We start from the raw sequence: 25,392 nt of genomic DNA, 5'->3' as shown, positions 1-25,392 counted from the left end.
ATTTCTAATATGTTGTCCTTTAGTGAGTTCATTTATTCAAACATCCCTTTCCCTTGTTCTTCATCATTTATCAGATGTGTTAGAATACTTCTGACATGAATATTTTTAAACAATTTATTCCCATTCAAGTCATATTTAATTTATAATTAATTATGAGGTAGTCGTCCTTTTTGTTATTGCATGTGCCTTTGTTCCAGTTGCTTACTACTTGTACATTTAAGTAAACATGGATATCCTCAAGGTGGCAATTCTGTCCCTCATTTTCACTCTTGACCACTCAGTCACTCGTTGCCTCTAGGCATGTAGATTTTAGGGCTAGAAGAGACCATTATGATCATCTAGTCTGAACTGCTGCATGTGAACATGCCATAGAATTTCACACAGTGGTTTCTGCATCAAGTTCATCACTTCTGGTATCACTTACCTTTTAGAGAAAACATTCTATCTTGATTTAAAGACTTCTGGTGGAGAATGTGTCATATCCTTAGAGAGACAAGGTGGGTGAGGGTTTTATTGGACCAACTTCTGTTGTTTTGGATTTCTTGCATGTGCTCCGGGTAGGTTTTCTGATTTTTTTTTTTCTTCCATTGTGTGGGAGCATGAGATGATTTCTTATCTGAGGTGGTTCCTTCTGGTATATCTGAGGTGCAGGACCCCAGCGGTGGATCAGGCACATAAGAGGACCTTGTAGTACTTTGTGGCTGTGAAGGCGGATGAGAGCTTGGATTCCCTTGTCACTAGGTCAGGATTTTCCTCCTATCAAGTCTCGTGTGGTTACCACCTGCACACCGGTTTCCCCACATTAAAAGATTTCATGCGCAGGCCTCTGCCAAAGAGCTCACACCCACACAAAGCCCTGTGGTGACAGATGAGTGGTGGTGAAGACAGGAGCAGCGATCTCTGAGAGTCTTCAGTCACAAATCTGCATGGAGGCGGCAGCCATGTGATGGTCATCATGTCCTTGGATGAGACAGAAGGGCATTTCGGCAGCAGCGGCTGTGACTGAGCAGGCCTTTCAGGATCCCTTCTGCTCACCCAAGATGTGGGGGGGGGGGAGGCTAAAAAAGGTGCCCCAAACATAGGCTGTCTAACACTTTTCCACCTAGAAGACCCTAGTCAGTGGGATCACTCAGCATCGCGGCCGAAATAAGAGATACAAGACAATGAATTTCGCCACCTGGAATGTCCACACCCTTATGGACTCTCAGCACAGTGAATGCCCAGAAAGAAGAACTGCCAGAAAGAAGAATTGCCAGAGAATTGGCAAGACCCAACATTGACATTGCAGCCCTTAGTGAGACTTGCCAGGCTGATGAGGGCCAATTAAAAGAAGATGGGGGTGGCTACACCCTCTTTTGGAGAGGGAAGCCACCTGAAGAGAGATGCGTTCACGGGATTAGCTTTGCCATCAAAAATAAGATAGCTAGTCAGCTTTTGGAGCTCCCCTTGGGGATCAACGAGCGTCTCATAATTCTTCAGCTCAAGCTCAGCATGCAATCAATATGCCACAGTCATCACTGCACACACCCCAACACTCAATGATGAGGAAGACGACAAGGAACAGTTTTACAGTGCTCTCGGTGTAGTCCTTGTAGCCACACCGAAGGCAGACAAACTCATCCTCCTGGGAGATTTCAATGCCAGAGTTGGATGGGACTCCCAACTCTGAAGCAGCACAATAGACAAAGAAGGGGTGGGAAATGTAAACCTCAATGATATTCTCCTCCTCAGCAATTGTGTGGAGTATGACCTGCTCATCACAAATACCATCTTTAGGCAGATCAACAAATTTAAGACCACCTGGAAACATCCTTGGTCCAAACACTGGCACCTCCTTGACTATATTATAATTAGAGCCCGAGATTACACCAACAGCTGTATAACATGAGCAATGAGAAGTACAGACCACTATTGGACAGACCATTGATTAGTAAGATCATTCATGTACCTGCAGCTCGCTCCACCACACTGCAAACACCCAAAGACTAAGCAAAAGTGGTACAACCTCAAAGCACTTCAGGACCAAGCCAGCGGCAAGACTTTCCAGCAACACTTGTCTGAGAAGCTCTCGAACTTCTCTGACAACATAAAAAGAAAAGGAGTACTTGTGGCACCTTAGAGACTAACCAATTTATTTGAGCATAAGCTTTCATGAGCTACAGCTCACTTCATCGGATAGCTCACGAAAGCTTATGCTCAAATAAATTGGTTAGTCTCTAAGGTGCCACAAGTACTCCTTTTCTTTTTGCAAATACAGACTAACACGGCTGTTACTGTGAAATCTGACAACATAATTGGCATTCAAGAGCACTGGGATCAACTTAAAAATACTATTCATACTGCATGTGCTGAAACCATAGGACAGTGGTGGGCAACCTGCGGCCTGTCAGGGTAATCCGCTGGTAGGCCACCAGACAGTTTGTTTACGTTTGCACAACCGCCCACAGCTCCCAGTGGCCGTGGTTTGCCATTCCCGGCCAATGGGAGCTGCGGGAAGCCCCAGTCTTATTAACCTCTCCTTATACGGCAGCCGTTCCATACCCATAATCATTTTTTTTTTTTGGCCCTTTTCTGAACCTTTTCCAATTCCAATATACCTTTTTTAAGATGGGGCGGCCACATCTGCATGCAGTATTCAAGATGTGGGCGTACTATGGATTTATATAGAGGTAATATGATATTTTCTGTCTTATTAGCTATTCCTTTCCTAATGGTTCCCAGCATTCTGTCCACTTTTTTGACTGCTGCTGCACATTGAGGAGACGTTTTCAGAGAACTATCCACAATGACTCCAACATCTTTCTTGAATGGTAACAGCTAATTTGGACCTCATCATTGTATATGTATAGTTGGGATTATGCTTTCCAGTGTGCATTACTTTGCATTTATCAGCATTGAATTTCATCTGCCATTTTGTTGCCCAGTCATCCAGTTTTGTGAGATCCTTTTGTAGCTCTTCACAGTCTGATTGGAACTTAACTATCTTGAGTAGTTTTGTATCATCTGTAGATTTTGCCATCTCACTGTTTACCCCTTTTCCCAGATCATTTATGAATATGTTGAATAGGACTGGTCCCATACAGACCCTTGGGGGACACCACTATTTACCTCTCTCCATTCTGAAAACTGACCATTTATTCCTACCCTTTGTTTCCAATCTTTTAACCAGTTAACAATCCATGAGAGGACCTTCCCTCTTATCGCAAGGCAGCTTACTTTGTTTAAGAGGCTTTGAGAGACCTTGTCAAAGGCTTTCTGAAAATCTAAGTGCACTATATCCACTGGATCCCCCTTTTCCATATGCTTTTGACCCCCTCAAAGAGTTCTAGTAGATTGGTGAAGCATGATTTCCCTTTAAAAAATCATGTTGACTCTCCCCCAACAAATTATGTTAATCTATGTGTCTGACAATTTTGTTCTTTATTATAGTTTCAACCAGTTTACCTGGTACTGAGGTCAGGTTTACCGCCCTGTAACTTCCGGGATCACCTCTGGAGCCCTTTTTAAAAATTGGCATCACATTAGCTATCCTCCAGTCATTTCATATAGAAGCTGATTTAAATGATAGGTTATAAACCTCAGTTAGTAGTCCTGCAATTTCACATTTGAGTTCCTTCAGAACTCTTGAGTGAATACCATCTGATCGTGGTCTAGCTTCTGCTTCCAGCCACTGCCCCTTGTTATGCCTTTGTCTAGTAGATTAAAGAGCTCTCTACTATCAGAAATCTTCTCCATATGTAGAAACCTAGACTGTGATTCCTCTTACTGGGTGCCTACAACCCACAGAGTGAACCAGGGGCCCTGTGGTCATTGTCACTGCCACTTGAATGGTGCTCTTTTACCCTCCACAGCATGGTTGTGCCTCTGCAGAGACATAATTGAGCATTACTTTGCTAGCTTCAGGACTCTACAAGCCTCCTCAGGCTGAGAGTGTTTCTACTGTATGTTAGGCATACAATAGGTTCTTCTCTATAACAATATACAGTAGCTTTTGTTGATTTTGCACTATTTGTAAAGGCAAATTATGGAACCTTGGAAAGCCTCTGGTATTTCCAGCACTGTCCACAAAGGAAGGCTACATGCAGGTGGTTGTAGAATTTAATTCAATGCTAGTTCACTAACAGGATTTTTGTTAGTAATTTTGTAGAATTTAATTAGAGTGCATGTTATTGATTCTTGATGGGTCCAACACCTTGTGACTGCATTATGGAGGTCACCGGGAATAGCCAGCTGTCTTTTGGTGTTGTAAAGGACTGCACACTAGCTTCAACCAGGCTGGATAAAGCAGATACTTTTTTATCAGAGTTTATTTTTAATCTCATCAAATATCTACCCTTATTCTGGATTTCCAAACTAGAAATAATGTAGTATAGGCAGGGATACAGCAGATTTTCTGACTTTTCTCACTTGCTATAGAACCAGTTTCAGTGCATGGGAGTTTGGAAGTTACATAACAGTGGATCATAGTTGCTCTTAGAGGGGAGTTCCTTGCAAGATGTCTCCTGGTCTGTTCCCTGGTAATAGGCAAATCATTATCATTGAGCTGACAGGCATTTTGGTGCATGGATTCTGAAAATTCTTCCAGATTGTGGGGTTTAGCATATCCTAAGACCCCAATTAAACAAACATGATTTCATCTAGACTGTTTTTCAGGTCATCAGTCTTTTGTTCCAGGGCAGGTTGAGAATCCTTTATTAAGTCAGGAGTTTTCCTCTTCAAGCATCTTGTATTTGTCCCCTAGTGAAACAATCAGTTTTTCTGCTTCACTCACTCAAACTTTTAATGTTAAATATGTTTTGTTTGTTCTCATAACGGTCATTTCTTCCTTTACTGCATCTATCTTTTTAGAGATTTTTCCCTTCCCATTACTTTCTCAAATGGCTGGCATTATGGCTTCAAATGAGAGAGCTTAAGTTCCATCTTGTCTCTTGAATCAGTTCACCACAACTGGTGGGCTTCCAACCTCACATAGTGTATTAGCTTTTGCTGCCATTTTGGGGGAGACTTTTATAGTTGACTTGCGCCTTTTGATATGACCAAGCTTGTGCTACTGCTTCCTGAGTTCTTTGTAGCTGTATTTGAAGGTTTTTGCTTTTATGTAAGCTTCCCCCACTTGACATCTGCTCAGCATGAATCTGTAAGAAATCAGTCAGAAATCCCTCAGCTGAACCTTCACCCGTACATTACAAAAACATACTTGCATTTAGAGGATAAATCCTATTCACTTTAGTCAAATGTAACTCCCATTTGTGTCAATGAAGATTTGGTCTTTAAAGAGGAAAGAATATATTTCTTATTTTTGTGCTTGGAGATATATGCATGTTGGCTCTCCTCACATCAAAAAGCCAGGATCTCTGAGTCGAACACTTATTATGAGGCTATTGTTCTGTGCAGTTTGGTCTACTTTGTATGTTTTTATTTTCAGAATTCTTGTGAAAGCCTTGCTCTGTATGGTAATGTAGGTCTTTTGCTCCTTGAATAAGAACAGTGCTATATGTTGCTATTTTTTGTGTCATTTAAAAATCTCTGCAAAACTAAACAATCCAGTTAGTTTGACACTGTGCTTGCATTTCTCTATGCATCTGTTTGCTCTAGAATCCACCATTGAGTTTAATGTCTGTTTCGCCATCTGATACTATTGTATCATCTTGTTCATTCCTTACTGAACAAAGGTAACCATAGAATCCCAATAATTCTTTTCTTTTTTTTTATTCCTTTTACTACATGCCACCCTCATTTCATATCTGTACCACACAGACAATTTAATATGTGCTACAGGAGATTTTTTGGGGGTGATTTACTTCTTTAGAAATTACTCTCTCAAATCCTAAATTGTAGTATACTTCACCAAAGAGCTTTAAAATTCTTTCATTAATGTAAGTGCAGAGTAATGGCTGCTAATCTAAATCCAACTTTTCATTGTAGGGGTGAGTCTGCTATATCATAAATTGTGTATTGGCTTTGTCTGTTTTAAGACATATGCAGACTCTGGAAATATTTTCCTTTTTAATTTTTCATTTACTAAATTGCTGTTTGCTCTCTCTCATTCATTTGCAGATGGAAACTACAGACAGAACCGATCGAACCTTACATCACTGTTAGTGCAACCCATATCTGCACTGCTCATCAAAAGACTGGTTTCTTTACCTGAGGACAGAAGCAAAAGTGATGGGTGTATCCCTCTCAAACTGCCTGTGACAGGTGATGGTTTCTGTTCATTATGGAATGGTCCTTAAGTACTTCAAATACATTCTGAGTAATTGGGTATAATTGAGGGTTTGTCTGATTGCAGGTATGTTCTGCTAGCAGCCTTTTAAGAACAGGCTATGAAAAAGCCCATAAATTACACTCTAAAGATCTGCTAAGTTGAGGCTGAGTGAAAACAAAATGCTGTGAAGTACTATAAAAGAGCCATTTTTAAAATAAGGCATTTTGTGCATTAGCTTCAGAAACCATATTTGCATTGCTTCCAAGTTTCAGCTTCAGCAAACACTGCATCTGCCAAGATTCAGTTTATGTAAGCCACATTTCAGGAGTATGAAGTCTCTTAGTACAAGGCATTAAACTCTAATTCCTGCTGTTGACTAGAAAATCCCTCTGACTTTATGCATCATCACCCTGGAGATGTTGCTAGTGATGCAATGCAGTTTATTAGGCCTTGTTGGAGCATTTAAACTACCATATTAATGCGATGGGTTGTGTCTTATTTGTGCCTACAGCACATATGTAGCATTTCTAAATGGTGATCCATCTTTCACATTATTTAGTTTGTATCTGTTTGCTAGAAAATAAACATCAGTAATGTGTATTTGTGCCCATATCTAAGGGGACCTTTTCCCATATGTTTCACCTGGAGATGGCTGAATTCTGACAACAAAAGCAATAGAAAGGAATGTGTTGAGTAGGGCTGGAAGAAAAGGGAGAATGCATTCAGAATGCTTCTCCAAAGGCCATACCTTCACCAAGGTCATGCAGATTATTGCCTTAACAAACTGATTACTGATTTGAGAAAAATGCCAGAAGAGATACTGCATAGAGATTAAGTGAAGGAATAAGCATAGAGAACCTTCCAGGAACGCTGCATGTTTCGAACAGAAATATTCTCTTGATTTTTATTTTGTGTTAGTCTATCTTTTATAAGAGGAAAAATACAGTGGGGACACACATTGTATTGTCTCATCTATTTAACCCAGTCCATTCGAGGTATTGTTTGTATATGTAGGTGTTGTGGCCATTGTAAGTAATGGGTTCTATTAAAGTGTTGATTACTGAAACCTCAAATAGTAAATGCCAATTTACTATTTGATTAAGTCAGGTTGCCTGACCAAAGAAAACAGCAGCACGTTGAAGAGACGCAATTACTGACCCACTCTGGGGCCACAAGGCTGCCGCTCATACTGGGCTGAGGTGGTTCAAAGTTTACAGGTTTCTTATATTCCCCTTTATTTAGTTCATATTACAGTTTGTGGCTAAATGTGTAACTTATTATTGTCCTATTACTAACAAATGACTACCTTGTGATTAATTGTCTGGACAGTTACATTTAACACACACACCAAATTTCCAGTGTATAAAAGATCACAAGAATTTTGGCGAACAGAGACAATAACTAACATTTCTTAATTAATCACTTATTTTTTCCCCTTTGCAGTTGGAACATTTTATGGTTTTGAAAGTCTGCAAAAATAAGTCATGACCTTTAGATATATTTTTCACTCTATAAGCTATGTAAAATTTGCTTGCTATCATTTTTTTATTTTTCTTAGCCTAATTTTGCAAACCTTCATGATAATTTTGACTGACAATTTTTTAACCTAACTTAGAGCTTTAGGCCTATGTGTTAATACCATCCTTTTAAAAGGCTTTGCCAATTTCCTTTGTAAATAAATAGCGTAGGGAATACTGTGCTAATGTTATCTATAGGCGATAAAACAATTACTATAGTAAAAAGCAAACTTTAAATGCATTTTTAGGGGCAACCATTGTACAATGCGTGTGGTTGTATCAGTTGTTTACCACTTTTAGAAAGTTATTGTGGAATAAGGATATAATAAAACAAGACCATAAAAAGGTTGGTTAAGTTTATGACCACTCTTAGCATTTGTAATTACACATACTAAGAATGAAGGCAGTGAGACCTCATGCTTCCAGACATAACGTGATTACTGCTGAGGTCAGGAAGGAATATTTTCCTCTATGCAGACTTGACTAGGTGGTTTTTATAGAGGGACTTCTTCTTCCCCAAAGGCATCAAGGGTGGGGGAAGTGCCAGAGGCAGTGTAAATAAATGTAAGGCAATGTGATCAGCAAGTGGAGAAGTAGTTAAAGAACTTTCCCTTTGGAAGGGAGAAGTGTCTGTCCATCCCTGGGAGCAGCAGAGAGCAGCACCACGTAAGGAGAACACAATCCCTTCATTTGTCTGCAGCTAAGGTCTTCCACAGGGAGGGTGACAGGAGAGTCTCATGGTATGCAAGTACTCTATGTAAATAGCAGTGACTGAGGGGAGAGAAATGCTTGACAGAAGCGTTTTCTGCATAGAGAGAAGCTGATTTTGAAAAGAAAATGAAAGATAAGGTAGAGAGAGCAGAACCAACACATCATTAGGGCTCCGAGGGGCTATGGTAATGCAAATCACAAATACATAGTTCAATTTTGATATTAATAATTACCCCATTTCTATGAAGCCACACTTTCAAATCTAGGTAGGATTCGCTCACCTCTTCATCCTTCAAGGAGTCCTGCACGTTGTGGTGGATGAATTTTTCAGACAAGACTTTACAGATTGAAACTCTGGTTATGTCTACACTGCAGTGTAAGACCAGGGTTAGAGGGTCTGAAGTCCATCGATTCTGGGTTTGCAAGACCAGTGCTAGAGCATCCATACTCATTGGTGACCCTACGTTTACAATTTCTGGACCTGGGCACCAAATCCAGGAGTCCAGCATCTACACCAGAGTATGCAGATCCGAGTGAAATCACCATATCCCAGGCTTCCTAGCTATGGCCGTGCTAGTCCCTGGTTCCTGGTGCAGTGTGGGTGTGATAAATAAAGTGGGGAAGTAGCTCCCTTTGATGGACACCCAGCCAGACAGTTAGCTGTAAACTCCCCCGCATGAGATGTGTGAGCTCTATAGCTTATAGGGAACGCTAACAGCTGAGCTGCCTTCCGGAAGCAAGCAAGCCTTAAAAGTTTGTGTTTGGGCTGGGCAACCTCTGTTCTAGAGAGGGACAGGATCTACCCTGCTTCCAGCTCTACAAGATCTCTGCTTGCAGGGTCCAGGGAAGAATCATCCTAAAGGTAGGCACTCAGCTTTGTTTGCCTGGCAGCCTCAGGATTGGTTAGTTGATTGTTTATTTCAGTTTGTTTTATTTTACTGGGACACCAGGAGTTGCATGTTTTCTGGGAGTAAAGGGCTTGTCAGACTCTATGCCTAGGAAAAACCTGGCCATAGTTCATCTTAGCCTGGACCTGAAGGGAACAGCTTATGTCTGATTCCAAATAGAAAATACCTTGACTAAAGTTACCAAGGTGGAGCATTCTTGGATTTTAACTAGGAGAGTCTGTAATAACAACTTCACATAAAGCTGAAGAATGTGTCATGCTTTCATGTAGTGGACACACAGTCCTCGAGACCCTCATGATCCTTGCTGAGGATTTGTTGGAATGGACCAAAGATTTGAGCTGGTATGTATCTATGTACTATTTAATGTATTTTTAAAATTGCCGGCTGAGCAGAATGATACATATTAGAAGGCTGATACTTCAGACTCCCCGTTGATCCTAAGAAAGCATAAGAAATATTTCACTTCTGATGTACAACTCGTCACTGAGATGTCAAAAGAGATGAATGAGCAATTCAGACAACTGGGTGGCTTAAAATTTGTTAGGATAAAATGCTCATCATTCTCTTGTCAGTATGTTTCAAAAAGCTGAACAGCAGATTCATCAGTAAAGATTAAGCATTTAGATAGAGTTTTCTTCTGTTGCTTCCTTCCCCCGCCTAGCCCAGCAGTTTTCAAGTGATGTAATGTGACAAAGGGGTTGGGAAGATCGGGAGGGAAACATCTCAGGCATACTAAAGAGTTACAAGCTATGAAATAAACTGTAGGAATAAAAGTTTGCCCTATCTTTTGTTTTGCTTTTTGTTTACTGCAGTACAACCTCCTTAATCCACACGTTTTATAACCCCCCCAACAATAACGTAAAAATAAAAATGTTGTGGTCTCTCCCTGCATCTTTGCAAAGAATTAAGAGCAGTGTACTGTAGTGAGGTCTCATAATACTATCGATCTTATTTTTACAGAATATATTATGGCATATTTATTAGAATGTTATGAAGTATTATCATAAAACTAAAATACACTTATCAACATAAACAAAGTATATTTTGTCTTGCAGAAACCTTGCTTTGTTGTTGTTCGTTCACTTACTTACCAGTTCACGAATTTCAGTCATTTAAATTGGGTCTCTGAGTTATTAGTGCCTATTAGTGACTTTCTGATGTACTTTTATCTGTGAAGGTATCCCATGCGTGAAATACATCTGAATCTGAGCAATTCTATCTTTTACACCTGTAGCTACAAGAAACATTCTAATCACTCAATAGCACTATTTTTTGGAGGTTTAGTGATGAAGGTGGGTTAATATTCAAGCCTTACAAGCACTTGAGACCTGTATTTAAAATTGTACCTTGGGTCATAAGTGAAAATGAGGTTTGTGGAGTTGTGTTAGTGCAGATGCACACCACAAAATTGCGATGTTAATTTTGCTCAGTTTGGTATATTTCACAGCCTCTATTCAAGGCTATTCTAGGACTTGTATATCAGGGAGGTTGAATCAAGAATTTGACTTTTACAATGAAAGAGCTAGGTGGGGAGGTTTGCGTTTAGCAGAATTTCACTTTGCTTGGTTACTGGTGTTAGTTCTTTACTATCGGGTTCCATTCAGCCAGACAGGCAGCGGGCTGAGCGGGGCCAGCAGCCGAGACCCCGGCTTGCAAGGGGCTGGCGGACGGAACTCCAGACCGTCAGTGGGCTGAGCGGGGCCGGTGGACAGAACCCCAGGCAGGCAGCGGGCTGAGTGGCTCAGCCCGCTGCCGGTCTGGGATTCCGTCCGCCAGCTCCTGCCAGCCGGGGTCCTGGCTGCCGGCCCTGCTCAGCCTGCTGCCGTCCGGGGGTTCTGTTCACCCAGACCGGCAGCGGGCTGAGCGGGGCCGGCGGCCGGGACCCTGGCTGACAGCAACGAGCCAGTAAAAATCGGCTCGCGTGCCGCCAGTTGCTGACCCCTGGTCTAAGGCAAACAACGTTCTCTGACAGGCATTGCAGTAGTAGAATGGAGCACTGTGATACTGTTATATGTGTTTCTCCTTCAGAGCTTGCTGGAAGAACCTCATTTAATAATGTTGACCGTGCCATCACTCAGTTATGTCAATATGCAAACAACCTTGTCATTTCTTGACCTAGTACATGAGCATAATGCTACACATCCAGAAGAACAAATGGAGGAAAATGCCACAAGGGAGCTTGGTGATGTACATTTCCATGTCTAGATGGCACAGTATACTTATGTGTTGCTGCCCTGTGACTATTTGAAATGGAAGCCTCACTATTTCATAGAATTTTATAGAAAGAAGAAATCTTAAACTGTATGCTGCTGATACTCATTCTTAATCATCATATGTTACAGCATTTTCTTGTAGTATCTTTCTTTCTACTCTTCCTCTTCCTTGCAGGCTTCATAGTTATAAGAGACCAAGATATATAAGTTGTATTCTCTCCCCCCACTCCAAAAAAGCTTTCATTGTTGAGTTTTTATCCCAAAAGAGGACAGTGCTCATTCTTCTGGGTGATTCTTAGAGGTTAATAGGTCACAAAACAGCAGCTTGGACCTCTCAGAAAAAATAACATCTTTACTTCTGCCAAATAGAGTGGGCTATGGCAAGATTTATCTATGTAATATGGATTGTTTTGAAGTTCACAGTTGTCTCAGGTATTCAGTGTGACACATCTGCTCCATACCAGATCAGGTGTGCCCTCTTTAGAGCCACTTTTAAGTACTGAGTTCCAGACATTCTTTACACTCAGGGCCTTTTGGCTTCCCAGCACTCTTTCCATTCCCTGGTCTGTCTCTCATTGCGCTGCAGCACCTCCTGGAACATGTCATCTTTGTTGCACCTAGGATTTTTCTTATCTGCTGAAGCGGGGGGGGGGGGGGGGGAGGTGTTCTTCAAGGTCTGTGCTGAACAGAAGAGAAATGATTGAAACATTTTAGTAACAAGGGCCTTTTGCGAGTAGCAATCACTTTCTCTCTGAGACTCTAGGCAGGCACACAGCTCCGCGAGCACCCCAATCATGGTGAGTGGTGGGAGTGGGGGGAAGGCAGTTGTGCGTACGGACAAAAAGGTCACGACTTGCAGGGCAGCTTTGCAGGGAACTCATTCTAAAATTATCCTACACTTTTTCACAGGCAGCCAACCTGCTGGCTGACATCTCGCTGCTGCAGGTGACCAGAGAACCATGGCACAACTGCTGAATGCTTGCGGCTTTCACCCCGGTCTATGTGCAGCTCAGCTATGTGCCACTTTGGTCCCAGCTCCAGTGATTGCTAAATGGCATGGTAGTTTTCTACAGTGGGGGAACTAACAAGGTTGCAATTCCTTGGAATCTGTGGCTGAGGATTAACAAGTACCTCTTGGAAACTTTCCAGAGCCTCTCTGCAGGTCTCGATGTGCATCGACACCCTGCTTGGCCATGCAGATTAGCTATGTAGGGCGATGCCCAGCTCACAGAAAACACTACCTACCTCCCACTTTTTGATTCCCTACACAAGCCAGAGAAACTTACCCAGAGCCTCATCTGCTTCCTGCTCCCCTTTGAGCACTTCTGGAGTGGAGAAAAGTTCCTGGCTGCCTGCCCCACCGGGCGACCCCGCTGGGAGCTCAACATCCTCTTTTAGCTCAAATTCTTCATCCAGAATTTCAGCCTCTGGGTTCTCCCCTCTTTCTGCTGCCTCCGAAGTATCCACGGGGCTATCGGCGATGGAGGTGGGGTCACCATCGAGGATAGCATTCAGTTCCTTATAGAAGTGGCAGGTCTTAGGTGCACCACTCGAGCGATAGTTCTCCTCCTGCGGCTTATGGTATGCCTGCCTGGACTCCTTTATCTTAGCTCTGCACTGCTGCGTGTCCTGATCATAGCACTTTTTGCACAAGCCTCGAGAAGCTTGCCCATATGCGTCCCGATTCCTACGGGTCACTTGCAGCTGAGACTGAACAGACTCCTCTCCCTCTCCTAATTCAACAGCTCCGCGGTAGTCCAAGCGGGAGCGCGTTTTTGGTGTGATAGCCAGCCATGCTGACCTGGGAAGCCACCTGGGAAACTCCTCTGGGAAGCCAGCAAGCAGGAAATGAGATTTAAAATTTCTGGGGCTTGCAAGGGAGAGGGGCGGGTTGGCTGCAGAGCAGCGGAGTTCAAACCGCTGACCAGAGTGGCAGCATGGGAATTTTGGGATACTTTTTGGAGGCCAATAAAATTGAAGAAAAACCTGGTGTCTGCACTGAATGTTTGTTAACAAAAAATGGAGGGGAAAAGACAAGTCTCTCGCAGGTGTGAAAGTGTTTTGTCACCGAAACTAGGTGGATTTTTTTTAAAAAAAATCACATGGCCGTGTGTATGCTATTGCTTTTTTGTCACCAAAAGCCAGTTTTTGTTGACAAAACTTGCCAGTGTAGACAAGCCCTCAGAAACCTTTTGTATAACTAGTTTTGTTGCTGATCTTTTTAGTCTAGGTCCACAGGATTCAATCAAGTAGTGAAAAATTTAATTATGGAAGTCTTTAGATCAAGCCAGGTATTATGAATATACATGTTAATAGAAGAATGGTTTTGATATTGGACAATATTAATTTGGTAATCAATCAAAGACTACTGAGAAAATAATTAGGGACGTTTCAAATTTGTAAGAGACTGAATTCAGATGATCAGTCACTTGCATGGGAAAAGAGTCTGAAAGGAATCTTTTTATTGCAGGAGCCTCAGTTCATCCCTTCTGCTATGTCAAATATTGCACAAATATGTTTACAGTATACTTAGCATTTTGTCCATTGCAATATATTCAGTATCAATTTTCTGCATATGCAATTTGATACACTGTTATGCAAGAATTACTTTTTTTCAGAGATGCAATGCAGTGCATAAATTATCTAATACAAAATATTTTGCTGCCTCGTTGACCAGCATCAAGATCCAATTTTAGATGAAACAGGCACGTTTCCCTGTTTATAAAGACATATATTTGAAATTATTTATCATCTGATTTAAAATGTGGAATGGGTCGATTTCTTTACAGAAAATGATACCTGATGAAAGACTGGCAACAAACTGAAATAAATTTTTACATTTAAAGAAGGTTTTAAAAGCTGGTAACCAGAAATTCTAATGTGGCAGTTATGCAATTTTTACTATGTCAATTACTCCTGCAAAAAGTCTAATGTAGGTGAAGTATTGTAATTAAATGATGGACAAATCTGCTGTTAGGTACAGCTTTTAAAGTGTATACATCATGTTAGTGCATTTAACAGCATATGCAAAATGTGATATACCAATCTATGTTCATCTTCATATATCATCCATGTGAAATAAACATACTGTAGCCAGTTTGGTCTTCTGTACCATGTTAGGTAGTGCATGAACTTCCTTAATGCAGTGTTGTAAACTCTCTCAACCTTAAGTCTTGCAATATTTGACATTTTTCTTAAAGCTTCACCTCCTGGAGACAGGTAATTTTGTGAGAATCTCAGCTTTCATTTTTAAGCAAAAATAAGTTTTTAGCCTTTGTGGCCGTGGAACTTGAAAATGTGAGCCCAAGTAGCTCTGAAAGCTAAAGGCAAATTAAAAATACCCTAAATTTATTATCTCATTATATTTTGGGGCCTGACTTGTGGTTTTTGAATGCCTGAGGTTAGTAGTATTGCAAATATAATGTGGGGCTAAATACCCTGATAGAATTCAGTGTTCCTTGAAATACCGTAACATTACATACAGCATCATACTTTATTTTAAAGTTTCATTTTAATTGTGACTTAAAATGGTCATCTTATCATAGCATCATAGAGCCATAATGTTAGAAGGGATTGCAAGGGTCATCTAATCTAACTCCTTGCCAAGATGCAGTATTCGTTGTGTCTCAACCATCCAAGACAGATGGCTATTCAGCCCCTCTGTGAAAAATGAAAAAGCTTCCACAACCTCCCAGTGCAGTCTGTTCCATTGTCCTACTGTTCTTACAGTTAGATTAAATCTCAGGAAAAGCTTCCTAAATCTGCTATGCTGTGGTTTGAACCCATTGCCTCTTGTCCTGCTCTCTGTGGCAAAAGAGAACAACTTTTCTCCATCTTTTTTACGACAGCCTTTGAAGTAGCTGTAGATGGCTATCATATAGCCCCTTAATCTTCTCTTTTCCAAACTAAACATACTCAGTTCCTTCAGCCTTTGCTCATATGGCTTGCATTCCATCCCTTTGAATTTTGATCATCTTTGTTGCTTGCCTCTGGATCCTTTCCAGTTTCTGTACATCCTTTCTATACACTGGTGACCAAAACTGGACATAGAACTCCAGCTGAGACCTAACCAGCGCTGAGTAGAGTGGTACTATCACCTCCCGTGACTTGTATGTTATGCCTCTATTAATGCAATCTAAAATTGCATTTGCTTTTTTTGCAACAGCATTGCATTGCTAACTCACGTTGAAGTTGTGATCCACCACAACTACCGGGTCCTTTTCAGCAGTGCGGCTGCCAAGCCAGTTTTCCCCCATTCTGTATTTGTGCATTTGGTTTTTCTTCCCTAAGTGTAGCACTCTGTTTGTCCTTGTTGAATTTCATTTTGTTGTCTGTAGTCCAGTTCTCCAATTTATCAAGATCCCTCTGAAATTTAGCACTATCCCCCAAAATATAGGTAACCTCCCCTAGCTTTGTCATCTGCAAAACTTGATCAGTATGCTTGCTATACCTACATTCAGGTCTCATAAAGATGTTAAACAACACCAGACCCGGAACAGGTCCCTGTGGAACCTCACCTGAGACCTCCTTCTAGTCCAGCATAATTCCATTAATAGTAGCTCTTTGTTTGCAGTTGTTAAACCAATTATGTATCCACTTATTGGCAGGGTGCTGGAACAATTTTTATAGGGGTGGGGTGCTGAGAGCCATTGAACCAAACCGTATACTCTGTATCTGATGGGAACCACTTCAAGCCACGGGGTGCAAGAGCACCCACCACACCACTAGTTCCAGCACCTATGCTTAATGGTAGTTCTGTTGAGCCTGCATTTCTCCAGCTTACTTATCAGAATGTCATGTGGGACTCTGTCAAAAGCCTGTCTGAAGTCCAGGTATGTTATATCCACTGCATTTCTCCTATCCACCAAATCAATTATCCTGATCCTGTCAAAGAAGGAAATCACTGGTTTGGCATGATTTGTTCTTGATAAATACATGTTGCCCCTTCATCCTCCAGGTATTTGCAAATTGAATGTTTTATACATCGCTGTAGTTAGTAGCTTCCCAGGAATCAAAGTCAGGCTGACTCGCTGTAGTTCCCCAGCTCCTCCTTTTTCCCCTTTTTTAAAGATGGGCACTATGTTAGCCCTTCTCCAGTCTTCCAGGACTATTATCTCGTCTTTCAAGTTTCTGTGATTCAGGGAAAAATTCAGGCACAGCTCCCATTGACTTCAGTGGAAGTTGTGTATTCGTCAGAGACTGAATTACATCTTTAAACCCTGATTCTGCTAGTTATTCCACACAAGTGGACTCCTGCAACACAGCAGAGTTATTTGCAAAATGTTACAGTCTGAAGCTCGATTTCTGCATGTGCTCAACTTTACTCCGATGCTCATATGCCTAAACTTTAATGTGTGGGTTAATGGAGTCTCATTAATGTATTTGGAGAAGAATTTTGCCAGAAGGAGCTCAATTTTCAAACCTTAGTGCCTTAAGAAAATTTCCAAATCCCACACTAAAACTGGTACTAGATTTTTAAAGGTATTTAGGCACAAAGTGGTCTTTTCAGAAGCATCTAGGTACCAAACTCCCATTGAAATCAGTGAGTTTTAGGTGTCTAGGAGCATTTTAAAATCCCACTAAGTGCCTAAATAACATATAAAGCTGACATTTTGGTGCCTAAATGGCAACTTGAGCATTTAATGAAGGATTTAAAAATCTTATTGAATCAACATGTTTGAAAATTGAGCCCAAAAATTCTCTACCCAATGTCAGTGTGAGCCTGGGGCAAGATTTTTTTTTTAAACGAGTCTAATCATTATTTCAGCTTCTAAATAAGTGACCTTGCTCTTCAAAAGTGCTGAGGACTTAACAGCTTCCATTACATGCAATGGAAACCGGTGGAGCACTTTTGTCTCTATTTGTGTGATGGGTAACCGTGATAGGAACAAATGGATATGTATGTTAGCTAGGTAACAATGGGCAGGTTTCAAGTCAAGAGAACTTTAAAAGAAAAATAATAAAATAATCCAGAAATATTAATGATATCGATAAATCACTTTCCTTTCTTGTTCTGAAGTCGTTTTATGGCTTAAAGAAACTTAATGTGTATTTCAAGCAGTATTAAGCTAAAATCTTCTTATAGCTTGCCAAAGAATTTAGGGAAAAGAGATAATGTTGTCAAGACCTTTAAAGTCTTTCATCAGACGTGTAGCATCAGGAACCAAGATTTGGTGTCAGAACTGTTTAAAGAAAATTAGATTTTACTTTTTTCTGTATACGCCGTGGAAACCCCCTTGAGCCTTTTTGTCAGGTGTACTAAGCCTTTAAGCCTAAGCCACTTTAAACTGGAGTATTGTACAGTATGTCTATTCATTTTATTATCTGATTCCAAAACATATCACTTGACAGAAGAAAATTTTGTGTTGCTTTGTCGTCAGTTCAAGTCTCAGTAGCCAGTGTGTATTAGGACACTGACTCAGAAAAGCACTTAAGCACATGGTTAAGTCTAGTTGTCTTTTGTGGGGCTTAGCACGTCTTTAAGCTTTGTTGAATTGAGGCCTAATAAAACATACCACTATTAAATGCTGTAGGATTAGAACAAAAGTCAAATCAGCTTTGGCTTGAAAAATGCTTTAAAAAGAGGGAGCCGTTCGGCTCTAGAATGGTTTTATATCCAAAATTGGGAATAATTCGTAGAGCATATACCACAAGGTGTTTTCAAGCTGTATTTTATAAAAGCCAATGGTGGGAATTCTTTGGATTCATTATTGGGCAAAGCTAGAAATTCTAGTTGAAATTCCAGGGTACAATATGAGGTTTTTACAAAGCACATAAAGCAACTAAGGCATTCTCCTTCAGGAGAGTCAGTGACACCTATGGCAATACATGTCAGAAGGATAAGGTTCATCAGAACACTAACCTTAACATAGGTATATGAGAGGACTCGCCATGGAAATTATCAGTGGTGATTATATACTAATAGGATCTGAATTTTCTTTTGAACTGCACTCATAACTTCCACTGACTTCACTGGGCATTTCCAGTGCATTCTGTGGCAGAGCCAAAGTCCTTATTAAGTTCTTACTGAGTTCTTACACGACAGCATATCCACTGAGGATACTGAGCATTTTGCCTGAATAAGGCATTGAATAATAATTTGAAGTTTTGACCTGTAATTTATTTTTTAAAACTATTTTCCTGAAAGCAAAGGAAGAATCTTGGCATTGTTGTACCTGATTCAATCATTAACTGACCATCCATTTCTAAGGTCTAGGAAATTAATGAAATTGAAATGGTTTTACTCTGAATATAATTTTAAAATCAACTCATTACAAAAGAATCAGAGAATGAACCTGAACTTGAAAATCTTTCTGATAAAGACAGACACAAGTTAGTTTTATTTTACATATTCCAATGTACTCATCATTTAAACACTCCAGACTGCTCAGGAAGCAAGACTTGAAAACAAACTGTTTAAGAAAATACAACACTGGAAGGATGATTGTTTTGTTCTTAAGCTCACAGACTATCTTTCCACAGAATATTTTATTTTGGTTCAGTCACTTTTCAGATAAGGATGTTGATACTGATTTTGGCTCAATTATGCTATTAAGATGCAACTCCAAACATCATGCTGCTGGGGAGCTCCTTAAGAGACTAGAATTGACAGCCCATATAGGGATGTGAGTTGGGTGGGCCTCTGAAGCGCCGGACAAGTTCCCTGGCCAGATAGTGTGTAACACCCAGTCCATATGGTATTGTGTCCTCCTCTAGTGGTGACTGGGCCACATGCACGGGTTGATGAGGCTGCTATAAGCTCAGTTACTAGAGCTGAGTCTTTCATCTCAGTCAGTAGAGGCTCATGTGTTTGGAATCTAGAAGTCCCTTGTTCAGTCCCCACTGTTGAGGTACCAACCAAGGTTGTAGCGTTACCTGAGTGTGGGAGATAGGATAGTTACCTTTTTTGTCTGCAATCTATGTAGTTTAGTAAGTGTAAAATATATTCTTCTGTTCTCTGTGGGTAGAAAGAAAGAGGGGAAATTGATGGCCTACGGGATTCTGTGGCTTGATAAAGGCTGAGATAAAATGTTCTCATTTTTTGTTTTTATCTCAACAGAAAAGCGAATAATCAGTCTAAATGTTCAGACAGTCCCAACATACAAGACAATTTCTAATGTTATTGGTTATTTAAAGGGATCTACATTTCCCGGTAAGTAGACCTCTATGACTACTATTATTACTATTATTATTAATTATGCGTACAACAGTAATCTGAGGGACTGCAATAAAATATCATGTTCCTTTCGTGCTATGTGCTGTTCAAATATTCAATTAAAAAGACAATTCTAGATCCAAAGAGTTTGATTTATGCCAGGAAACAACAGGAGGATTAAACAGAGAATTGGTTAAAAGGCAAGGAGAGATGGTACCAGTACAACGAGCATGTTTTTGCCCAATAAACAATAATTATCTTTATAAACATTCATGATATTACTGTTTTGTCATTTATGTTAAGTAAATGTCTTAGTATTTCAAATTCTAGAAACTACTTTATTGTTTGGCTTGTTCTATGTCAGCAGTCTATCTGACCTTAGCAAAGGCTTAATTCTTCTTAAGTGTGGACTATTGTTACATTATATTTTTAATTATATATTGACTAGAATTGCAGGAAGCAGGTGCAGTACATCACGCAAAATACTGGAAGTCTACTGTTTTTCTTATGTTAGTGGCCAATCCATTTGCAAATTGAATGAATTATTTTTTTAAGAAGTAATTGAATGCGAGAATCTCACTGCGTGTGATTTGGTTATGTAGCAGTGGATTGTACTGTGGCTCGACTGTGAACAGATTGCTAATAGAAAATAAGACATACAACAATCTTTAGCCATGTAGTCCAGGACCTAGAACCTACTGTGTTTATAGTGGAGATTAGGGACATGCAAACCTTTGCAGTTTTACCTTTAATAACATTTAAGACCCAGTTCTGCAACCTTTTTTATGGTAAGTAGTAGCCTATTACCATGTGTATTCCCATTGATATCACTCTCGGAATAAGATACTGTTCAACATGAATAAGGGTGGCAGAATCAGGCCCTAATAGCAACTGTGACATCAAAACACACTCAGCTCACAAAATCTCACTCAGCTGTAATACTAGTGGTAAAGAGTGCGATCGTGGAGACATCATATGCACTTTGGTAATACAGAGAATAAATAAATAATAATAGTAATAGGAGGTCATCAAAATCAGCACGAGTAGAACATGAGTAGAATCTCCCCATGAGAACTCTTTGGCTGAAAGGAGAGAGGGCTACTTCAGCAGGTAGTGAAAGCTGTTGTTGTCTCATGGCTGTTTACCAGCATGTGGCAGAGGTGGTCTCAGTCCAATTCCTAATGGACAGATGGAATCATTCCCCAAATCATCATCAGAATTCCCCGGGTTAGCACTCTTGTTGGCAGTCTATGCAGAGAAATTGCTGATTTAACTACTCTGTCACGAGAGGTTGTCCATTAAGGTCAGGTTTGAGGCACTGAGGTGGAGTAATAGGGAAAGCTTTTATCTTGTCTGTCAGTGAAATAATGGCTGCAGCTTTCAGCAAGCTCAATTCAGCACCTTTCACCAGAACTAAGTCCATTTTGTAAAGAACTGAGAACAATTACTATCTGAGTATTTAATTTTGGTTAGAGGTTTTATTCCACAAGAAATTTTAATTGATGTTCTCATCTGCTGCATATTTGCAAATGGCTCTCTTGGAAAAATAACTAAACTTGAACAGTAGAAAAGGGCATGTTTAGACAGATTTTTTTCTACCAACTAAAATGCAAATTAGAAATAGGACAACAAATAAGAAAAAAAGCATGTATTCACCGCTAATATCAACTTTCCACAGTGCATATTGTAATACTTGAATCAACTTCAATTTTTTGTGTAGTACACATGAAACTTAATGATAATATATGTAGGTACTTAAGCACATCCTAATTTTAAGATCATGTAATCACACTGAAATCAATGGGATTCCTAGTTGGTATTGTAGCTGTGTCCCTCCCTACTTGATGTTTTCCTGGCACATTTGTTACTTTGACATTTTGATGTGGTTCTTCTTAGTTTTATGTGTGCACACTATTCTCCCTGGTGCTCCTATGAGTAAAGAGGGAAAGCCAAATTTATCCCTGGTGTAATTACATTGAAGACCAAGGAGTTACATCAGGGATGGATTTTACTCCATAAAGGCTTCCAATTCTCAAGCCATCTGTTTTGATTTTTAGTTTGATAAGTATTATAGACAGAGTTTAAAAACTCTCCCAGAGCATTTGAAATCCAGCCGTAACGTTAAAGGAGTAAGGGAAAAAATAAATGTGTAGCTTATTTGTTAGTCGCTGTGGGGAATTTAAAAAAGTAATCAAATGTATGTGGGCTTTATAGACTGCAAACAGTAAATGGTCTGCCACTGTACAAAAGGGAGGTGTAACTGACCTAGGAAAACACTGTATGAAGTCACCTGTATTTCACCTTTTCTATGCTGACCAGTCCTTGCCTATCCTGCCTAAATCCTAACTCTCCACAGTACTTGGTGGTTCTTCCTACTCCACTCGGGACCCACGGTTCTTATTTCTCTTTCCTCTCATCATGCTCTCTCAGTTTCCTTGCCTACTCCAGCAGGTGATTGGCAAGAGAAGCTGCTGCTGCTGCCTATCCGCTACTCTGCTGTATGGGTGACTGCTATCCCTCAGGTGCTGCTCCTGCAGCCAGCTGCCTCTGGGGGCTTCTGTGCATGTTCAGGTGAGAGGGGTGTGGGCAGGTGAGTCGCTTCAAAAAAGCCATCTGCTGCTGTCCATGCTCCTCTCCATCTGCAGGAACTTCCTGGAGTGAAGATGGCATTTGGCAGCTTTCTCAACCACCCACTGATTCTCTGTCATTTCCTGTGAGGTCTCTGTCTATCTTTCTGATATCCCTTCCTTGCATAGACCAATCAGAGAAGTGGTGAAAGGTAGTCTTTGCATCCCGACTAATCCCTCTGTTATAGCAGTGGTTCCTGCAGGCACTCTTGGGTCCCTAAGGAATACAGGAGGTGAAATTTACATCCATGAATGCCCTGTCTCCACTTGAGGGATGATATCCTCTTGCTGGGTTAAAGTGTTAGGTCTTCCCATTACCATTGCATTATATTAAATACATTTTTCCTGACACAATACAGAAATCTAATTACATTAGTTATATTGCTCATTATAGTCAATTATGTATGCTTAGATTTAATTTTTGCTGACAAGCTGTACAGTTTTGTTTTAATGATTCTGTCAGTACCACCCAGTGAAACTTAGAAATAGCTGCCTTTACAAATAGATTTTCATGTTTATATTTGTTTAAAAACAGAAGCAAACAGCTGTGTGATATGATTAAAAAGTGTTTACGTTGCAGATACATTGCAGCAACCTTTCCAGTAAAACATGAGACAGCATTATTGTATTCTACTTAAACAATATCCCTGAGTATTACATTGACCAAAACTCTGGTAAAAACCCACTTTGGTGGAGAGGAGTTTTATAATTAGAGAGTGCATGTCAAATTCAAAAGAGTTTGTAGGTATTAATCACAGCAAATATCCCCAAGGAATGTGTAGTATTTAATTTCATAGGCAATTTAACGTGTGGACAGTTTACACATATCCTGTTGCACTTCAGCATGTTGACAAAAATAATGGATAAAATAAAGGACTCAAAAAACTCCAACCCCGTTTTGCTCTCTAGAATCAACCTGACACCTAATGTTTTTTAGGATTCTATTGAAATCTAAACAGTAGACATGACGCAAGAAGTGAAGATCAGGAAAAGGAATAAAAGTACAACAAGGGTCATAACTGACGGGTCTGTTTATTTATTAGTACCTAGAGCTGGCCAAAACTCAGAATTTCTATTCCATAGGAAATTCGGACATTTTGAAATGCACTTTCTGTCTGACTCAGAACAAAAAGCAAAAATTTCTAAATTTCCTGTAAAACAAAATTAAAAAAAAAAGAATTCAGAAATATTGAAATGACTTTGTCAAAATGTTTCATTTCAATAAGGCTGAAGTGCTTAATTTTGACTATTATCATACAGTCAAAATAATAACATTGATATGGAGTGCTTTCATAATTTTTCATAGAAAATGTAGATGAAATCAATATGTTCTCATGAAACATTTCAGTTTCATCAAATCCACATTTTCCAATGAAAAACTCTTTTGTCATAAAATTTTAAATTAATTCCATTAGAGTTGTTTTAAAAGATTGTCAAGTATGTCCAGAGCATTGGATGGATACTCTTCATTGTACGTTAGTATAAATCCAAATACATAACTAAATAATATCACAGTTTTCTCATTTAAAGCATGTGAACATCTTGATTTGGTTTCTGTATTGGACCATGTGTACTTATATTAGGATGGTGAAGGTAAAGTAGAGAGAGTTTTATATTATCTTTTTATGATCATGCAAGCTTGATTATCTGTATCAGTGACACCGTCAAGTATGGGCACAATATGTCCTTTATTTTTGGAATTATTTTTGTGTTAAAGTCTAACTGAAATAAATGTTTTGTTGGTGTTGTTTTTCTTTTCAGATAGATATGTCGTAGTTGGTAGTCACCACAACAGTGTATATGGTTACAGTGGACAAGAATGGGCCAGTAGCACTGCTGTCATCACAGCATTTATACAAGCCTTGATGCTAAAAGTTGAGAGAGGCTGGAGGCCTGATCGGACCATTGTTTTCTGCTCATGGGGAGGAACATCATTTGGCAACATTGGCTCATATGAATGGGCAGAGGTAAACATTTGATGATGCAGCTATGGAAACTGTGAAAAGCAGACACCACAGTATGGCTATATGTGGAAGCCACCGCTCTATTAAAAACTATTACTTAACTGGGATAAACAGTCCAAACAACCTGGCAGGGTTGTTTCTGTGCAGAACAAAACTGGCACCAATAGCCCGGGTGGACTATAAGCCTGACATTGAGCATGGAGGCCATGCCTGTTCTACACCTCAGACCTGCCCGGGGACCTTGGCTGGAAACCAAGGTTCCAAACTGTTCCCCTCCTCCATGCTGGAGGGGGGAGCTGCATGCTGCATGAGACCCATGTAAACAAATTGCCCCACTATGCAGTTCTGTACTCATGTCAGTGTCTATCCAGCCTACTGAGTTACATGGACCTCAAATTGGACCATTTTAACTCATGATCCCATTGGAACCATAAAAGATGCTTCTGGCTGAGATTTTTCATCCCTCTCTCTCCTAGCCCCATCAAAGCTGCACCATGGTTAGCTAGTGAGATGACATTTGTTTTACTGTGGAAAATGATTAGGAGAATTATATTTTTACTGGGGAAAAAAAAGACTACTGATAGGGCATTTAACTAATTGCATAAATACTCAACATCAAAATAAGATGATCTTGGGATAAGTGACTGACATATTGTGACTATGATTGGGGAGGTTGAATAGTAGGAAATAAAAAGGGACCTGAACCTTCACGCCAAATTAAAGCTGAAACCAAATAAGATATAGAGAATCGTTTTATTAATTTAAAATATAAATGTGTATTTCATGCCTGTATATCTGCGCTCTGTGTGTGTGTGTGTGTGTGTGTGTGTGTGTGTTTAATTCAGCAGCCAGGAATATCTCTATGGGCTTCTCCTTTTTAATCAATCAAGTGAAATCCATTGGAATCTTATTTAAGCTGGATAGCATTGTTTGATATGTTATCTTCATCAAGTTGATTTGCCATTCTGTTGAACCTAAGAGCCCAAGGAATTGTGTGTGTCAGATTGAATCTAACTTTTAAACACAAATGGGTGATAATTGAAAGAGCTACTAACTATGGGGACACTAAAATGTGTATGTGATTAATGG

General features: G+C 40.0%; 1 protein-coding gene across 1 annotated transcript in view; it reads left to right on the top strand.

Annotated features, from left to right (window-relative positions):
• Positions 1-25,392, top strand: part of NAALADL2 (N-acetylated alpha-linked acidic dipeptidase like 2) — an 891,836-nt gene that overhangs the window by 641,139 nt on the left and 225,305 nt on the right. The window contains exons 8-11 of the mRNA XM_074963548.1: positions 6,058-6,201; positions 19,617-19,709; positions 22,143-22,283; positions 24,101-24,306. Of these exons, the coding sequence (XP_074819649.1) occupies positions 6,058-6,201; positions 19,617-19,709; positions 22,143-22,283; positions 24,101-24,306 (584 nt within the window). The remainder of the gene's footprint in view (positions 1-6,057; positions 6,202-19,616; positions 19,710-22,142; positions 22,284-24,100; positions 24,307-25,392) is intronic.

Source organism: Natator depressus, chromosome 9, assembly GCF_965152275.1.
Source record: "Natator depressus isolate rNatDep1 chromosome 9, rNatDep2.hap1, whole genome shotgun sequence".
Taxonomy (NCBI): domain Eukaryota; kingdom Metazoa; phylum Chordata; order Testudines; family Cheloniidae; genus Natator; species Natator depressus.
This window is presented reverse-complemented; position numbering and strand designations above follow the sequence as displayed.